The sequence below is a fragment of the Dendronephthya gigantea genome, unplaced genomic scaffold (genome assembly GCF_004324835.1).
Source record: "Dendronephthya gigantea isolate DGI-Jeju-01 unplaced genomic scaffold, DenGig_1.0 000252F, whole genome shotgun sequence".
NCBI classification, from domain to species: Eukaryota; Metazoa; Cnidaria; class Anthozoa; order Malacalcyonacea; family Nephtheidae; genus Dendronephthya; species Dendronephthya gigantea.
Genome location: NW_021163262.1, coordinates 99616 through 119764, shown reverse-complemented (window position 1 = coordinate 119764; position 20149 = coordinate 99616). Strand labels below are relative to the sequence as shown.

General features: G+C 38.4%; 4 protein-coding genes across 4 annotated transcripts; 2 read left to right on the top strand and 2 right to left on the bottom strand.

Moving 5' to 3' along the window:
- The first annotated feature begins 472 nt into the window (after positions 1–472).
- On the top strand, positions 473–1735 carry LOC114540884 (putative nuclease HARBI1). The gene is made up of 2 exons (XM_028560893.1): positions 473–1225; positions 1268–1735. The coding sequence occupies exons 1-2, from the start codon at positions 473–475 to the stop codon at positions 1733–1735; spliced, it is 1221 nt and encodes a 406-aa protein (XP_028416694.1).
- A 3113-nt stretch (positions 1736–4848) lies between these two features.
- Positions 4849–5529, top strand: LOC114540883 (homeobox protein 5-like). The gene has a single exon (XM_028560892.1). The coding sequence runs from the start codon at positions 4849–4851 to the stop codon at positions 5527–5529; it is 681 nt and encodes a 226-aa protein (XP_028416693.1).
- Positions 5530–13314: 7785 nt separating this feature from the next.
- LOC114540882 (uncharacterized protein K02A2.6-like) lies at positions 13315–14937 on the bottom strand. The gene has a single exon (XM_028560890.1). The coding sequence runs from the start codon at positions 14935–14937 to the stop codon at positions 13315–13317; it is 1623 nt and encodes a 540-aa protein (XP_028416691.1).
- An 8-nt stretch (positions 14938–14945) lies between these two features.
- Positions 14946–17468, bottom strand: LOC114540881 (uncharacterized protein K02A2.6-like). The gene has a single exon (XM_028560889.1). The coding sequence runs from the start codon at positions 17238–17240 to the stop codon at positions 14946–14948; it is 2295 nt and encodes a 764-aa protein (XP_028416690.1). The 5' UTR covers positions 17241–17468.
- Between the last annotated feature and the right edge of the window lie 2681 nt (positions 17469–20149).

The following is a 20149-nucleotide window of genomic DNA, read 5'->3' as shown; positions in this document are numbered from 1 at the left end:
GGTATTTCGTTTTGGGTAACAGCTGACGGTCACGAAGGGCGCACATTTACCTGTCAAAACCACACTTACAATATTACAACGACTTCCTCAAGTGAAACAGACAAGGAATGTATTTTGATCGTCAACGAAACAGATTTGTGGTTTCTACAGGAACTAGGTCGAAATAAACTTATTCATGTTGTACAACTTAGGCCCTGTCTACACTAGTGCGTTTTCGTTTGAAAACGCACACATTTCGATGCGTTTAGGCCTTCCGTTCACACTAATGCGCTCGAATACGCTCAGCGTATTCACCGAAAACGCATCGATTTGAATCACGCTGTTGAAAGTGAATACAAATGAAAACGCATACATATCGTATTAGTGTGAACACTTGAATACGATACTTTTGAAAACGATTACGTCACACGCATCGATTGCCACTCATTTCCAGGTCTTAAGTCAGTTATCCGCGGCATAATTCCAACCAAACATGGCGGACGAGCACGATATGGAGTTTCTTATGCTTCTAGCAAACATAATTGTTTGTTTACAGTTAAATGTCGCGTTGTATAACGCCATGATGGCTTCACACCGAAGACAAATAGCTGTCTTACGAACACACATTTTATCTGGGCCTCCTCCAGGTCCAATTCGAGCAAAAAATCGGTCTTGCAGACCAACTAGAAGATTTTGGATTCGACCTGGTCGAACAAGCGCGTGGTGGGAAAATTTTGTGAACGAAGTTATGTTGCCGGAAGAATGGAGGGAGAATTTCAGGATGTCTCGCAGATCCCTATTGAAACTAAGCGAAGAACTACGGCCATATATTGAGGGAATGACGACTCGAATGAGGCAACCTGTTGACGTCGTGGCGTGCACTTTGTACTACCTTAGCGACGAAGGTCGGCTTAGAAAAACTGCGAACGCTTTTGGTCTTTCGAAACAAACAGTGTCAAAAATTATAAAGGAAGTGTGTACTGCAATCACCAAGTATTTAGGCCCGGTTTACATAAAACTTCCCTTAACAGAAGCTGAAGTAATGGAATTGACCTCACAATTTGAAAAAGCCCATGTTATTCCACAGTGCCTTGGAGCAATTGATGGGACCCACATTGAAATCAAACAACCAACAGCAAATTCTACAGAGTACATTAACCGAAAGCAGCGGTACAGTCTGAATGTTCAAGCTGCTTGTGACTATCGCTATAGATTTATTGATGTCAATGTGAAATGGCCTGGTAGTGTACATGATGCTAGAGTATTTGCAAATTCTTCAATTAATTAGTATGTGAAGATTGGAAAGGTTCCCGCAGTGCCCAAAGTGATTGTAGAAGGAGAACAACCTGTTCCTGTTTTCCTTCTTGGTGATCACGCCTACCCTTTAATGCCATATCTGATGAAGGAGTATTCTGGTGGTGGTTCTACAGCCGAAGAGCAGTATTTTGGTCTATCTCTCTGCAGAGCGCGGATGGTGATCGAGTGTTCCTTTGGTCGGTTAAAGGGGCGTTTTGGCGCTTTACGAAGACCCATGGACTTAAATTTAGCAGAGGTTCCTTATGTCATCTATGCTTGTTTTGTATTGCATAGTTATTGTGAGTGCAATGAAGAAACTGTGTCAGATGACAAGGTTGCATCTGCAGTTGCTCATGATAAAGATGCCCAGCCTACCCCGACACCAAGTTACAGACACGAGTCCAATGAAACCGAAGGAAAACGTGTGAGAAGAGTTCTGACCAAGTACCTGGATCCATAACTCCAATAAGAAGAAAACTCTTCGGTACCAACCCCAAATATAAATAATGAACACTTCCTTACTACAGGTTAACTAATCAGTGTAATAAGTATCAATATATGTAAGCATTTATATACAAGCTATAAATAAAATTAAGCTGATTAAGTGTTTTTATCCAATATAAATTATAATATCTATCTAAGTGTTCAGTTAGGCTGTTGGTGTTCATTATCCAGAAGAAGAATACTCTTCGGTACCAACCCCAAATATAAATAATGAACACTTCCTTACTACAGGTTAACTAATCAGTGTAATAAGTATCAACATATGTAAGCATTTATATACAAGTTATAAATAAAATTAAGCTGATTAAGTGTTTTTATCCAATATAAATTATTATATCTATCTAAGTGTTCAGTTAGGCTGTTCGTGTTCATTATCCAAGAAGGTAAACTGGGTGCTGTTGTAGTTGTACCCATTTTGATTGGTGTGGTTAATGGGAGGATAACAGCCATATTGCTGCATAGTAGATGGTGGATACCTTGCTGGGTCAACTGGTTGATAAGGCTGATGTGGTAGACCAGGTGGGGTACAGAGTTGTTGTTGTTGGATATTACGCATTCTGTTATTCTGGTATGCAGTGAAGAAGTCTGTAATGCAATTCGTTAATTTTTCTATGTTAGCTGACACTCTTTCCATGTTTTCTGAGCATTTCTTGTCCATGTTGTCCAACTTATCAAGAAGCTGCTTTTTGACTTTTGAGTCTTCTTGTGCACAGATAAGCAACTGATTATCAATAGACAGTTTTCTTTTCAACTTGTCTTGCTCGTGATTTTTTAGTTTATCATAAAGTAGGGCTCTTCGGTTGTCATTAGTGGTCGGCGTATCAGTGGTGTTTGGTGGTGTGTCACAAGTGTTGGGCTTTGTCTGTGATGGAGTGCTTGGAATTGGGCTCTCAGGTTCAGAGTAGTTTATATTGAGTAGGGGATCTTCTGTGTCTGATTCTGGATCATTCCGTGAGGGAGTCGTCGATGCTGAAGATGTAGTATTTGATGACATATCTGAGGACTCGATTCCTGTATCAATCGATGTTGTTGCTGGTGAACCACCCCATATGGATTCGCACAAGTCGAAATACAGCCAGACGACACGACCATGACCGCTTCTCTTGCCGCTATCGACTGATTTTCTGTATTTACTCCTTATATTTTTTAGTTTTGTGGCTACTATCTGCTTCGGAATTTCACGCACGTTATGTGAAAAGTCCTTTCCACAAGAGGTGCTTTCAACTGCAGGATACTGCTGTTTGAAACGTTCAAGAATGTCACCGTACTTGCTTTGGATTGATTCCCAGTCGATACTTTCAAATGACTTTGATACTTTGTACTCGTTTGTAACTCTTAACAACAGCTCCACTTCGTCGTCTGTCCATATGAATGCCTCCTGCTTGTTGTTATTACCATTCTTTTTAGATTTATTTTGCTGCGAAGAACTAGCCATAAGAAATCGACGATTTCTTATAACACACGTGTCTAGGTTTCCTTTTGAAAATAGCTCAAAATTTCATAACATTACGCTCGCAAAGAGCATCGGGAAAATCAGGCCTGGTTGCTAAACAAATGCTGAGCATGCGCAAATTACCGTTTTACGTCAGACTACGATCCGATCATCGTATTCAAGCGTTTCAGTGTGAACAGTCGAATACGCTACGAAAACGGTAGTGTGAACGCGAATCGATCGATGCGTTTTCGGTCTTGCGAAACCGCATACAAACGAAAACGCACTAGTGTAGACGGGGCCTTAATCTTCAATTCACCTCTAAAGAGAACAATTCCACCATTAAGAAGTGGAGTTGGCTATGGACAGAATATATCGGTCATAATGTCTTGGAATTGCTCGCAATAAAAGTCATTGAGGATAGTACTGCCCAAACTGGGTTGACTTGGGCTCTCGACGTTGCAAGAAAAACAAGTGGATTGCCTGTAAGTGATAGTCCTGCCGGATGTACGGTATCCAAAAAGTCACCAGAAGATTTTATTGCTGGAGCTCTTTTGAGGCAACTCTCTTTGAATAAGGAGAAAGAAATTTGTTTCAACAAAAATTCGAGTCAAACCACGCAAAAGAGATGCTGTAAGGGTTTTAACAATAATCCTCATTGTTATGTGAGGTCAGATGAATCTGAATTCGTGCGCATAATTAACTCGATGTTATCGGTGTTTCGATACGGCAAAGTTTTATCTCTGGCTGTGTTATTCTATCCTGCCATGATATTACTAAGTCTAAACCAAAATAAGGTCAATGATTATTACAGGTTAACGGAAAGTCCGATGTCATTACTATCTATTCTGCGTCTGTTATTTTGGGATGGTTTTGGAAGAGTGAGATCTTTTGTACGCAGGAGTTTGTTGTTTGGAGTGATCTTCCTGTTGTGTTGGACACTGAAATTGTTCGATGACTCTGGTGTTTTTCTACTTGTGCTTTTTGCTCTTTCGGCGCTGTCCATTCCTGTGTCCATCATATGTTACGACGCTGAGAATTTTTTGGGGGAAATTGACTTCTCAGAAGTATTTCCTTTTGTACGTGCAGCATTTTATTATTTTAGTTATGACATAGATATCTATTTGTCGCGCAAAGCTAAATCGAAAGTCATTGGTTTAGCCACGTTGCCTTTTAACATAAAACGGTGGAAAAAATCTTTGATTAGATTTTCTGAATCTGTCAAGTCCTCTAATACATCACGATATTTTGTACGGTGTAAAGTTCTGCTGTACATTAAAGTTTTTTTTCTTTGTTTAGTTTAAATTCCAGTTGTCTTTATATTGCAAGTTAATTTAATGAATACATGCATGATTAGTTTAGTTGCTTCAACTTGTTATAGCGCCTTCTTCACGAGGCGATATATAGCCTTGTACATGTATTCATGTAATTCGTTTTTTCTCATCTTTCCATTATTCGTTTGTATTCCCTACACGCCTCCCATTTTAATTGGGTTGCTCTCAGGCATAATTCTCAATATTGTCTACTTTTTCCCTTGCATTGTTTACATATCAATTCTGACATTTTACTCCTGGATGTTTTGGTCATTTGTTGAACAACAATATGTCGTCTTGATTAGGCTGATTTATGATTGCAACATGGATAACAATGACAACAACAATGACAACAACAATAACAATGACAACAACAGGGACAACAACAATGACCTTAATAATGAACTAGACAATGTCCTCAACAACGTGAGTAGTTCATATTTGAACATTGTTAATAATGACTTCGGCAGTAGAGGAAGTGAGATGTTTGATAAAAATAGTAAAATTGTGTGCGTTGTATCAAAGGAATTCTATGATAATATTAGAGAACGCCTCTTACCAAACCATGTGAGTCTTTTTTTACTTCACGTTAAAAGTTTTCTTCACTTTTCTTTTCTCTTATTTTATTCTCACTCTTGTTCGAGCTCTTCAAGCGATGTTTCCCCAACAGTCCAGTTACTCATAACGTTCAGCGTGAGTGCTTTTCCTTACATTATGAATATTGTTGCGGCGAAAAAAGGAGAAGATCAGAAAGATACGTGGAAACAACAGTTGAAACGACATGTGAAACGATTAGTTAACAAACTGACGGCTTCAAAACCTGAATTACGTCAGACTGAATTGGGTATAACCTCCTCTCATGACAAACCCGAATTAATTGAACATTTGATTCAACGAGTGGAACTAACAACGGACAATTCTACGACTGGCGAAACAGAATCCAACCAAATTCGTGAAGTAAATAATGAAAATGACGATTTAATTATTAGAGTGAGTAGCGTTTAATATAAACTCTTCTGAAACAATAAATCATCCAACATATCTTATACTTTTACCAGGTGATCTCGCGCCGAGAGAATGGTTTAATTAGCGAAGACCCTGGCCCCATCCACGCAAATCCATATATTTTTATGAATAAAAATTTTACGTTTCACAGCGTTGCTTAAATAAACAAGGTTTTGAATTTTGCCTAAGAATTTCCTCGATTTGAGCAGTCGAACAGTGTTATTGCTTAGCAAACTATGAGTTGATTATTTGATCAATATTTCCAGTTCTTTTCGTATATTCCGATCACTTAATCATGTTTAGATAATATTTTTGAAATGTTCATGTTTATGCAATATTTAAAATTGATCTTCAAAGCTTAACCTATATAATGAACATGTAGATGCTCAGGGATTATTGGCCTTATTAAAGCGATGGTATTACTATAATCAGGGGAATTTTATAATCATCATCTAAACATTATAGAAATTTTATAGAAACCTTATAACTATGATATCAGTAGTAATGTTGGAATATAATCGGAAAAGATAACTTCATCAGCTATTATAAGTTGCTGTTAATAAGACTTGTGTGTCAAATAAAATGAATAACAAGTACGATCGTACTATAGTGGACCAAGAACTGCGTGATCGAGTTTCGATCTTGTGAAAATCGTTAAACGCTCAAGAGCTCCAAGATTATGACTTGATAAACAAATCAATAAGCTTATAATTAATCATAATTAGTCGTCCACATTCGTGAGCAGCTTTACCGGGATTAAATGTGATTGTATTTACAACAATGGAGAGGACAATGTGTTTCTAATCATTTGCGTTTACTTATACAGGGTAAGTAAAAAAAACTGACACCTTTGAAATTCAAATTAGCTGTGAACTTATGGCTGGAATATGACAATTCCCATGTACAATCAACAAAAACGATTTGATAAAACTGTTCTTTTGTATGTACAAAGCTTAGAATGCATTTTAACTCCCAATGGGAACAAACTTTATGTTTTAGGTTAATTAATATGATATGCTTTGTATACCTATGAAATATTTTAAGCAACTTCTGTCACATTATAGCCGCTATCCGGCTAATTTGAATTTTAAAGGTGTCGGTTTTTTTTTACTCACCCTGTATATAGGCTGAATAATAATGATATGTATATATTATTTGCAGCAAATATAGTTAAGAATTGCTTGTAACTTGCTTCAATGGTCAAAAGTAAAAATTCGAACTCCGTCAATCGATGCGGAATATTGCTTAGAATAATTGTGCCAAGTTTCATTCCGATCAAACAAGTAATGCTAGAGCCTTAGGGTTTTTTTAAAGAGCGTCGCCCCCTAACAACAACAACAACAACAACAACAACAACAACAACAACAACAACAACAACAACAACAACAACAACAACAACAACAACAACAACAACAGCAACAACAACACAAAACAACAACAACAACAACAACAACAGCAACAACAACAACAACAGGAAGATTAGCAGCGGTTAGAGACCAGTTCCTGGTCCAAAAACAAACTAACTGCATCATTCCGGAAATTCGTCAGACTCCCGGTTTCAATATTGAGCTCAGAGTTGACCCTTCATTATTTTAAAATGTTGCTAGTTAATAGTTAATATATTTGTGAGGAATTTGCTATATGACGAAGATAATTATAATTTCAAATTGCCATGTTTTGCTACGCAAACATTGCTCCGTGTTTTGCCTATAATTTTATACTTTGTTTGTCTACCAGACTTTGTATAAAGAAAAGTAGAAAACTTGCACATTTTTAAACTTTTTATATAGTACACCTCATGCAATATCTCAAAGAATAGGCATTATACGTTACAAATATCTAAGTTTGGTCATTTTTTCTGTTATATGTGTGGTTTATTAAAAGACTCCCTTGCAGTTACAAAAACTGAATTACTGAGCAAGTATTACAATAAAAGTTAATAAGATCTTACTATTTACACAATGTTACTATATTCTATTGGGCAATTAATGATACGAATTACGAATATGTCATATTTAAAATTTAAATATTTATCAAATATTTGAACAAGGTACTAATCTAGTTAAAATTTAAAAGTATAAAAGGATTGTGTTCTCTTTGTTCTACAATTAGTAACGTTATTAAATAGGTATAATTGTTCCGAGATCTTCCTTAAATTGAAATTGTGATCACATGCAGCAGACTTTGGTAATAATGTAAATAGCGGATGATCCTCACATTTCATCGTGTTCATATATTCTACACACATGCAGTAGTTCTCTTCTTGTTTTCAAGGTTGGCAGTTGTGATCGTTTAAGAGCTTCCGAATACGACTCAGTCCCTGGATAAATTATTTTGAGTGCCCTTTTTTGCACTACTTCTATTGCTTCTGACAAATAATCCGGTATATCCTGCCACACAGGGGCAGCGTATTCCAGCACCGGACGTACTGTGCTTAGGTATACTTTTTGTATATTACTTTGGTTGACCCCCGCTCTTCGCAAAATTCTTAAAGAATACAACTTCTTACTAGCTTTCTTAACAATGTATTCTACGTGGCAATTCCACTTCAGGTCGTTGCTCATAATGACACCTAAGATTTTATTAGTCTTGGCTCGCTCGATAACAGTGTTTCCAATTTTAATCGGATGGAGTAAGAAGTTTGAGATGTGTAGAAATTTATGAGCATCTCTTTGCATTTTGTGGGATTTAGCTTCATGTTATGATTCATAGCAAATTATGTATATCGGATGCAGCATGGTCTAAAAGACTAATAGAGTTTCTTGGGATAATCTCCAAAGCAGACGTATTGTCAACAAATTTACTACGCAGGTTCCATTCGGAGAGCAGGTTATTGGTCATAACTATAAAAAGGAGTACTCCCAGTTTGGTCCCCTGAGGTACTCCACCTTTCAAAGTCTTTCAATCTGATACAACTCCTCCAATTCTAACAGCTTGTTTCCGATTCGTCAAGAAAGCTGCAATCCAGCTCGTGAGCACAGGATGAGTGTTTATTCAGTTCTTGAATTAAGATGGTGTGATCAATAAGATCAAACCCTTTGCTGAAATCTGCGAAGAAAATCCGCGCTGCTACCTCGCCGTTGTCCATCGCCTCATAAATTGCTTGTAACATATAGAGAAGTGCATCCGTTGTTGAGTGACCCTTACAGGCGTACTGGCAAGGATCAAGCTTCTCATTTATCTGTGGTAGGAGTCTAGTGCATGTAAAGCTTTCCATGATCTTTGCTTCTGAACAAGTGAGAGATATTGGTCTCAAGTCGTTTTCTATTGTCTTTGAAGATTTTAGCATCGATGGAATGTATCCTTCCCTCATTGATTGATTGTAAATGTCCTGGATGATGGGTGCTAGCTCGAGTGCAAACTCCTTCAGAAGCCTATTTGGGATATTGTCAGGTCAAGTTGCCTTTCTAACTTGGAGCGATGATAATGCTTTAAGGACCTCTTTCTTGGTAACAAGGAGACAGTGTGGGACATCGGTAGGTGGGGCTGTGGGAGTAATGGTGGGAAGTGATCAGTAAGCCCTACGAAAAAATCATTAATCTTATTAGCTAATAATTTGGTATTCATATCGTTATTAAGGAATTGGTGATGCCACTCCTGTTGGATATCTTGGCCTGTTAACTTTTTTATTTGCCTCCACCATGATGCTGGATCTGTTTTTTTTCCACTGCAACCACTTTGTTTTGATAATAATTATGTTTTGCTGCTCGAATTTTACGTTGCACCTTATTGTGCCATGATCGATATGCCGTTGAATGCTTTCCTTGTTGGTAAAATGCAGTTTGTCGTTTGCGAATCCACATTTTAATCTCGCTAGTTATCCACGGTCGATCCGTTGCGTTTTTTGTGACAGTTCTATGCGAAAGAAATGTATCAATAGCTTGATTCAATTCTGACATGAACAGCTTGTATTTGTCTTCACAAGTGTTGGCGCTAATAATTGAGGACCAATCATTTTGAATGATCCACCGCCCTAGTGCACGTCATGCGCTATCTCGCATGTCACAGATTTTAATTCTATTGTTCTTTGATTTAGTCACACGGCTAGTAATTGGTTTGGCTAGAATCATATATCCTATCTTTGGTAGCTGCGAAGCAGTGAAAATGTTAGATTTGTTTGTAAGGAACCAATCTAAAGTATCAGAATCTCGAGTTTTAAAGGTAACAAGTTGTTTTAAGGTAGTTAAATTGCGTGATATCTTTTACCTGTTGAGCTGGGATTAAAATCACCAGTTTCACCAGTTATTGTAACAGCAGCATTTGGCTGGTTTGACAAAAAGGTATGAAGGTTTTTATGAATATGTTCTCGTAGATTATGATATTTTCAGGTTCTTTATTGCTCGTTGAATGATATATCACACCTAATATAATTGATGTAATTCCTCTTGGTAGGCTACGCGGACTCATTGAGATCCATGTGGGGATGACACCCCTACACTCCCCCCCCCTATAAGACTTGATCGATTACAGACTGCAGCGGCTGATCCAGGGTAAGGCAGAATAATAACAAGTAAAGACTAGATTTCACGATCATATCTATCGTACGATTTTCTACGATTCACCATCTCTACTCAATCACTCAAATCTGTTTCTCTAGACGAAAACATTCCAGGCACATTCTGAACATTCTGTAATAACGTATAATATAAATATATTATATATATATATATATATATATATATATATATATATATATATATATATATATTATAAATATAAAACGTTTTATGTATAAACGTGCTAGCGCTACAGAAGATAATACGATCAATCACTTGGAATAATGAAACCAAGCGTAAACTGAACTGTGTTGGAATGATATGATTAAAACCTGCTGCGTGTGTGCTTTCATGTGATTTAAATTAAAAATCACTTCCTATCATCTAGAAAAATAGGTAACAGACGTTACGTAACTGACGTTTAGTTTATCAGAATTGTACTAGGAACACATGAAGAGAAGTGTTATCCTGTATTTGAATAAAGACCCGTGTAATTATGTGTAATTATTGTAATATATGTCTGTGTAATTATTTAGTTTCACATTGAAAAGTGTTGAACGAAAGGTAGCATTCGTCACAAGCTGTACTTTGTCAAATCAAAATGGTTCCATCTTTTCCGGATGTTCTCTTGGTTCTTGGTATTTCGTTTTGGGTAAAAGTTGACGGTCATGGGGCCCTCATTTACCAGTCAAAACAACACTGACAATATTACGACGACTTTCTCAAGTAAACAAACAAAGAATATTTTGAGGTTTCTAAGTGAAACTAGTCACAACCTCAACATTCAATACTAGCAATGACAAAGCTCTCTTCTGTAGCCATTACCCGACAGGAAATTAATGCAGATTACCTCACACTGAGCTATGTTCGAAGAACGTAAAGTCAAACCAACGACCTCCTCAAGTTAAACAGACGAGGAAGATCTTAGTTTTTCATTTAAGGAATCTCTCTAGTTCTTCATGACCTCCCTAAATAAAGCGATGAATGTTTGCAAATGAATTGTCTAAGATTTCTCGTAAGGCTTCTGTTGGTGCAAATGTAATGTACATGTTCGTGTGATCAGTAAAAAGACAAAAACAACCTCAATATCCAGTACTGGCAAAGACAAAGCACTCTTATAACAGATAAATCTCCATATTATATCATTACTCTATAATCTAGTAATCATATTTATTATATTCATTTTGAAATCAATGGTGTTTCTTGCAATCCGATTGGTGAAGAGTAGTGTGATTAATCCCAAATCGCACTATTTTTTAGCATTATTCACATCATTTTTAAGCCAATAAGATTGAAGCTCTGCCAATCAGATTTATTTAGTTTTTTGTAACTATCCAATCAAATTACAGAGCGAAGTGCCACGCGAAATTTCTTGACAAATATAGATGAAAATTACTCACATTTTACACCGTTCTTTCAGCCAATAAATCGATTTGAATTTGTTTAATTTTACAAATATAATAATAACAAAGCACTCTTATAAATAAAGCTCCATATTGAATCATTACCCTATTCTAATAATTATATAAATTTATTCATATATAATTAGGCAGGATAAAATAAATACATTCCAGTATAAACCAAGGAGCAACGTTGCAGTGCATTTTGAAAAACTTCGCATCAAATGTGGTATAAAGATTAACTGATTTTCGATTGTCTAGAAGTTAGTTATCCTTTTTCGAATAGACATATATCTGTTGACAGGGGCGCACATTATCAAAAATAATGGGAGGGTGTCTGTGTCCTGGGACCGACTTTTGTATAGCGTTCGTGCTCGTTTAAATTGATAGTTGCAGGCGCGGATACAGCCCGATATCTGGCCATCTCTGAGATCCGACCGCTACATAGCGGGTCCTGGGGTCCATTCTCCCCCGAGAAATTTTTAAAATTCGAAACCCGCGAATGGTATTTCCCATTAATACTACCAAGTTAATACTACGCTCGAGATGTAACCGTTGACCAGTACTAATTTAGTTACTCAACCTTTTGAATTTGAGATGTTTACATACAAGACGCACGATTAACCACAAGAATATTAAAGGTTCAGTCCAATTTATATAAAGACAGATTGATTATCACTGAACTTTCAGACATACAAGCATAGATATTTCGAAGATTCCAACTCTTAGTAAATTGGGCTTTGAGCATTCTCACGAACGTATTGTTATTATCCCTAAATCTGCTGCCCGCGGCATACTTCGAACCAAGATACATTTACTAGTATATCTTCTTCTTCCGATTTAAACGCTCGAAGATTTGAACGGAGCGCCAGTGCGTGTTGTGAAAGTTCGCCCAACGCGCTATGTTCACAAGGGAAGCGACCCTTCTGGGGTAATCTGATCGCATTACCTTAGTTGAGAATAAGATGTTGCAAGCGGAATTGGGTGTTACACCACCCCCACACCCCCCTAATGTGCGCCCCTGCACTTGATATCATCTTGATATCATCTTGATATCATCAACCCAGCCACTTATGTTATGAATAGTACATATGAAGAGTATCATATGACCTTGTCTGAAACTTTGCGCATGACATTTAGTTTATTACAATCGTACTAGAAATATATAAGTACTTCAAGATCAATTTTACATTGTCGAAAGAAATGTTGTCTTTTTTTTTAATAAATGCAAGCGACTGTTTAATTCTTTGTTTTACAGTGAATAACAGTCCAGCTAACTAGTACGTAGTTGAGTCTTTTTTTGTCTTGCCGCTTGCTTTAAGTACCGTGTTTCCGGCAACAAGTATGACGCAAGGACAATAATAATACACATATTTTGCTGACTTGCATCAGACAAGACAAGAGAAGCATTTATTCATTCATTGTAAGAAATGCTTTGTCAACTCAAAATGGTTACATCTTTTCTGTATTGTAATGTCCCCTTCGCTGATATGTAATAACTCACACAAATCTTTAGCTTTTCTACAATCGCTTTAATACAAAATACACAAACGATACAAAACGAAAGAACACACTTCAAACGACAGCCTCGTGATAAGTTGTCACGTGACTTTAATCTAATACAAATAAATCTAATCAAGTATCCCGATTCTACATCCCTTCCTTTCCAGTCAATTTAGTGTTCGAACAACCAATCATAACTTCAACTACACGAACTATCGTGTTCATACTGTTTCGTAATATATTTGTATCACTTTGGTTTGTCCATGATAAAATCATTGAATCGCTCGGGTAATCTAATCTCCCGCTTAAGTCTATTGGTGATAACCGTTTCGCTATCCGGTTGCGGCTGTTGTTGGGACTCGCTTTCCGTAGCTGACTCCACTGGATTATATATGGTTTACAAATGAACTGTCTCTCCTAAAGATCGAGCCATCGTCCGCCTCTACCATCACTTCGTTCCCCTCCTTCGTGACCACCGTATACGGCTCCTTTTCGTAGTTGGCAGCTAACTTCCCTGACGTTTTAGTGTTCCGTAGTAGTACTTGGTCTCCTGGTAGAATAGTGCTATCATTTGCCCTCCTTTTTTCATCTGCATTAGCTTTTTGTACTAGCTTGTTTCGCCAATCGCGATCCCTTATGTTCTCATCAAAGTCGTCTATATCTCCCCTAAGTTCTGGAAGTTTACTTCTCAGTTCACGTTTGAACATAAGGAACGCTGGTGTTTTTCCAGTTGTGACTTGCGGTGTTGTTCTATACGCAAGAAGGAATTGTGGTAACTCCTTTCTCCAATCCTTGCCTTCAACTTGGGCCACTTTTAGTGCCTTGAGAAGAGTGCGATTTTGGCGCTCCACTTCACCGTTAGCTTGTGGCCAAAGTGGTGGTGACGTTCTGTGTTCAATATTCACTTGTTGTAAAAACCTCTTGAACTCCTCACTAACAAACTGTCTCCCGTTGTCTGATTTCAACGAGTAAGGAAAACCAAATCTAGCAAAAATTTCGTTTAGCGCTTTGATAATCTTTTCTGAAGTTGTTGAGTGCATAATGGAAACTTCGTAGTATCGACTATAGTAATCCACGACTACCAGCAAGTATTCTCCGGTTGGCATTGGCCCCATCAAGTCTACTGCGACATCTTGCCATGGGCCTGTAGGCATCTCGGTCCGTTTCATGGGTTCCGGTACATTATACTGGCTGACTACTTGACATCCATGACACGATTTACACACTCGTTCAGCATCTATGTCCATCTTGGGCCACCATACTTTCGTTCTTAATCTGCTTTTCGTCTTTACAATTCCTTGATGGCCTTCATGTGCCGCTTCCAAAACCTTTCTTCGCAACATCTGAGGAATAACGATTCGATTCCCCCGTAAAACAAGTCTACCAATCATGCAGAGCTCATTCTTTACACACGCATTTGCCGACAGTTTACATTTAGTCCAATCTCCCGATTCGATATAGTATCGCACACTTTGTAATTCAGCGTCGATTTCTGACGCTCTCTCTATTTCTTTAGTCGTTAAGGCCACGGGTGTCGCTTGTATGGCAACGAAACGGATGACGTCCTCTTTCTCGCTGCTGTGGTCTTTTGGATTCTTCTGGTTCATTCTAGACAAAGCATCGGCAATGTTCGTCTTTCCAGGCCGGTAAACGACCTTGAAGTTGTGGCACTGAAGTCGTAATACCCATCTTTCGATCCTTGCTGAGGGTTTCGATGTCTTGTTGAAAATACACTCTAGTGGCTTATGGTCAGTTTCCAGTTCGAATTCACGACCATACACATATATATTAAACCGCTCGCAAGCCCACACGAGTGCAAGTGCTTCCTTCTCTGTTTGGGCGTATCGCCGCTCTACGTCCGAGAGGTTCCTGGAGGCATACGACACCGCTCTCCACTGGTCTCCTTGCAGTTGTAGCAACACAGCTCCAATTCCCTCCGGCCCTGCATCCGCGACGATTCTCGTTTTGCAGTCGTTTCTAAAATAAGCCAGGGCTTCAGCCCTAGTCATCATCCATTTCAGCTTCTCAAACGCCTGCTGTTGCTCTGACCCCAAACGAACGACTGTCCCTTTCTTAGTACACGACGCAACGGCTCTGCAATCTGCGCAAAGTCCGGGATAAACTTTGCCGAATACTGTACTAACTGTACGAACGACCTAACTTCCGAAACATTTTGCGGTGGTCTAGCGTTGACTACAGCAGCAACTTTCTCTTCACTTGGTGCCACCCCTTTGGCACTGAGCTTGTGGCCAAAAAAGGTCAAGGCCGGAAGTCTAAACTGACATTTGTCCCCATTTACGGTAAGACCTTTCTCTCGCAGACGTGTTAGTACTTTATAAAGATTCTCATCATGCTCGGATAAATCAGCCCCGTAAACAATAAGATCATCCGCAATATTTGCCACCCCATTGCACCCTGCCAAAACATCTGAGATTATTTTCTGGTACTTCTCTGGAGCTGAAGTAATTCCGAACATCAGTCGACGATATCTATATAACCCCCGGTGTGTCACGAACGTCGTAATGTCCCTTGAATCCTCTGTGAGTTCCACTTGATGAAACCCCCATTTGAGGTCTATCTTACTAAATACCGTTGCTCCATTTAAATCATACAAAACTTCTTCTATGGTCGGAATAGGATGTCTTTCCCTTACAATCGCCTCGTTTGCCCTTCTCATATCGATACAAACTCGAATATCCTTTCCATCTGCTTTTGGAACAACCACTAATGGTGAAACCCACCTTGTAGGTGTTGCTTCTGGCAATTCTTCGATAATACCCATGTCGAGTAACTCGTCTAACTTATCGTCTACTTTGTCCCTTAGACCGAATGGCAGTCTACGCACCGGCTGAGCAACTGGTATAACATCCTCATCGATATGCAGTTTCAGCTTGTAATCCTTAAGTAGTCCGACTCCGGTAAAAATATCAGCAAACTCCTCACGAATATCTGAATCACTTCCCTCTTGTGTGACCGTGTTAACAGTTCTTATTATTTCTTCAGGTCCAACCCTGAGTACTTTCAATTGTTCGGCTGTTTTCTTCCCCAATATAGGCCTTCCGTTCTCTTTAATCACAGTGAAATCGTCTACACATCTTTCACTGTTTGCCTCGCACACAATCTCTGCTGTAAATGTCCCTACAACGTCGATTGGCTCTTTCTGTCCATACGCAAACAGTTTCTTGTCTGATACCCTTGACTCGCACCTAACATGTTTTCTTTTAAGATAGTTCCAGAGTTCACAATCAATTACATTACATGTTGCACCTGAGTCAATTAAAATACTTTCTAGTTTCACTCCTCCAATAATTAGATCCACCTGACCCATATCTTTTTGTCCATGCCCACCAATAACAAAGGCATAGTCATCTCTTGTTGGTGTTTTTCCTTCTTCCTCAGAGACTTTATATGCTCTTTTCTCCTCCTTTTTTTCTTTCTCCTTGTTGTGCTTCTCCCCTGCTTTTTTGCAGCAAGCTGAGAAGTGACCTATGATTCCGCATTTATTGCAGCTCTTGGACTTTGCTGGACAATTTGCGTCTCGAGCAAAGTGCCCAGTTTTATTACAGTTGTAACATCGTCGTACGTTATCCTTGTTGTCGTGCCCAGTCCCCTTGGCTGAGTATCTGCGCTCTTTCTGATCTGTGTTGACCTTTTTCTCTTTTCGTCCGCTCCAACGCGATTTATGACTCACAACGTTTACTGTATTCGAACCTTCCATTGATTTCAACTGCTCTTCTACCGCCTCATATGCCCGCGCAATATCTTGTAAATCCTTGAGTGTTGCATTAACGCGTTCAAGAAACTTCCGTCTAAGCTTTGAGTCGCCACATTTCTCAATTAGTTGGTCTCGAATTGCTTCTTCCACGTTCTGAAATTCGCACGTAGTAGCTTTTTGCCTAAGACGAGAAACAAAATGATCCACTTTCTCGCCGTTCATCTGACTCATTTGACGAAACTGGTGTCTCTCAAACGGTAGATTCACTTTAGGGACGAAATACTCATCCAAGACCTTGACGCAATCCTTAAACTCTTTCTCTTCGTCTTCGTTTACTAACGTAAAATATAGTTCTTGCAACTGCAACCCCCCCGTATGCAGAAGTAATGCCACTTTCTGTTTGTCATTTATTACTCCCTTTGCCGTTAAAAACACATTAAATGACCGCTTCCAGCGCTTCCATCTCACAGCCAAATTCGTTGGGTCTTCCCTGGGGTTAAAGCAAGGAAGCCCTTTGACGTCGCTTGTCAATAAACTTGCTTGAGCGCCTGCCGGATTGCCGTTTTGTCCTGCGCCATCTTCGTCCGCGACAGACATTTCAAATATTTTCGCTAAATACTACACTCCCGATTGGTAATCTTGCCAAATTCACGGCTATAATGTTAGACGAACTTCCATCCTCGTCGCCAATGTAATGTCCCCTTCGCTGATATGTAATAACTCACACAAATCTTTAGCTTTTCTACAATCGCTTTAATACAAAATACACAAACGATACAAAACGAAAGAACACACTTCAAACGACAGCCTCGTGATAAGTTGTCACGTGACTTTAATCTAATACAAATAAATCTAATCAAGTATCCCGATTCTACATGTATGTTCTCTTGGTTCTTGGTATTTCGTTTTGGGTAACAGCTGACGGTCACGAAGGACGCACATTTACCAGTCAAAATCACACTTACAATATTACGACGAGGTCCTCAAGTGAAACAGACAAGGAGTGTATTTTGATCGTCAACGAAACAGATTTGTGGCTTCTACAGGAACTAGGTCGAAATAAGGCTGTTCATATGATAGAACTTGATCTTCAATTCACCTCTAAAGAGAACAATGCCACAATTAAGAAGTGGAGTTGGCTGTGGACAGACAATATTGGTCATAATATCTTGGCATTTCTCAAAATTAAAGTCACCGTGGATAGTGTCCACAATTGGCCTACTTGGACTCTCGACGTTGGGGGAAGAACAACTCGATTGCGCGTAAGCGTTAATCCTGCCGGATGTACGACTTCTAAAAAATCACCAGAAGATTTTATTGCTAGTGCTCTTTTGAGGCAACTGTCTATGATCCAGGAGAAAGAAATTTGTTTTAACAAAAACGCGAGCCAATCCACGCAAAAGAGATGCTGCAAGTGTTTTAACAATAATCCTCATTGTTATGTAAGACAAGCTAAATCTGAATATCGATCCTACTGGTGCTTAAATAGGGTTTCCATGTTTTTGTTCCTCTGACATTTTATATTACTGCGATGTTGTTGTCAGGAAAAAAGGAAGAAAATAAGGTTGATGGTTATTACAGGTTAACGGGAAAGTCCGATGTCATTACTATCCATTTTGCGTCTGTTGTTTTGGGATGGTTTTGGAAGAGTGAGGTTTTTCGTACGGAGGAGTTTGTGCTTGGTAATGGTCTTCCTGTTGTCTGGGGCAGTGATTTTTTTCGATTACGCTGACTTCACGCATGTCGTGGTTTTTGCTCTCTCCGCTCTGACTATTCCTTTTACAAGCTTATACAATCATAAAGAGAGTACGTCCTGTGGAAATTGACTTATTAACTTTATTGAATTCATCTTGTATTGTGAAAGCATTTCGTTATTTCGATTATGATATAGATATCTATTTTTTCGTGGTATATCGTTGAACATAGTTGACAATGACTCCGGCACAGGAGAAAGTGAGATGTTGGATGAAAAAGATAAAATTGTGTGCGTGGTATCAAAGGAACTCTATGATAATATTAGAGAACGCCTCTTACTCTACCATGTGAGTCTTTTTTACTTTGCTTTAAAAGTTTTCTTCACTTTTCTTTTCTCTTATCTTATTCTCACTCTTGTTCGAGTTCTTCAATCCAGCGATGTTTCCCCAAACAATCCAGTTACTCACAACGGTCAGCGTGAGTGCTTTTCCTTACATTATGAATATTGTTGGGGCGAAAAAAGGAGAAGATCAGAATGATGCGTGGAAACAACAGTTGAGACAACGAGTGGAACCAATAGTGGACAAACTGACGGCTGCAAAACCTCATTTTTGTGGTTTTTCTAATGTGTGAAAACTTTTTTTCATTTGTCGACTAATTTTAGTCTCCACGCTATTTTGGTTGCCCTATCAGTATTTGAGCGCCAGTGTGTGGAATCCCGTTTACCAGACTTATTTAGTCGTCGATAATTCTTATTTGTCCATCACAAATAATTGTCGACAACTAAATCTCTAGTCTGTGGAGGCCCTTAGTTTATTGAATTGCTTTAAGAACAGGTCTGGTCCAGTGTTCCCATGGCCAAATCCGCACATTTTGAATTGATAAAAGTCTTACGTTTCACAAATATGCTCAAATTAACAGGATTTCGAATTTTGCCTAAGTATTTACTGGATCTGACCAGTCGAACAGTGTTATTGCTCAGCAAACTATGAGTTGATTATTTGATCAATATTTCCAGTTCTTTTCGTATGTTCAGATCACTTGTAAATCATGTTCACATAATATTATTCTTGAAATTTCACTTTTATATGTAATGTTTAAAATTGATTTTCAAAGCTTGGCTTTACATCATGAGTACAAATGCTAAAACATTAATTAGCCTTGTCAAAGCGATGGGATTATATAATAAGGGGAATTTTAATCTTGGAAACATAGAAACTTAATAGAAACTTCTAACTATAATATCAGTTTGTAATATTCGAACATAACCAGAAAGATAACTTCTTTAGCTATATTAATTTGGTTTGTGTTTCATATATAAAATGAATAAAAATATATTAACTAAGTAACTGCATCCCTAGACAAGCGGTATGTTCAGGAAGTTCGTCAGACTCCAGTTTTCAATAACGAGCTCAGAGGTGACGCTTCATTATTTTAAAATGTTTCTAGATTTCAACAGTATGGTTGAGGAGTTTGACGATGCAGACTTCTAGTTTCGAATTGCCATGTTTTGCTACGCAAATGTTGCTCCATGTTTTACGTGTAATTTTATACGACAATTACTAGTGCATTTTTGTCTTTTGTAAGATGTGAACTTGGTTTGTCTGGCAGACTTTGTACAAAGAAAACCTGCACATTTTTAAACTTTATAGTAAAAGCTTTATAGCTCAAAGAATACACATAATATGATATTAGTAGTTATTAGAGTAGTTATTGATCGCGTACAGACTGCAGAGGCTGATCCAGGGTAAGGCAGAATAATAGTAAGTAAAGACTAGATTTCACTGTCATATCTATCCTACAATGCTCTA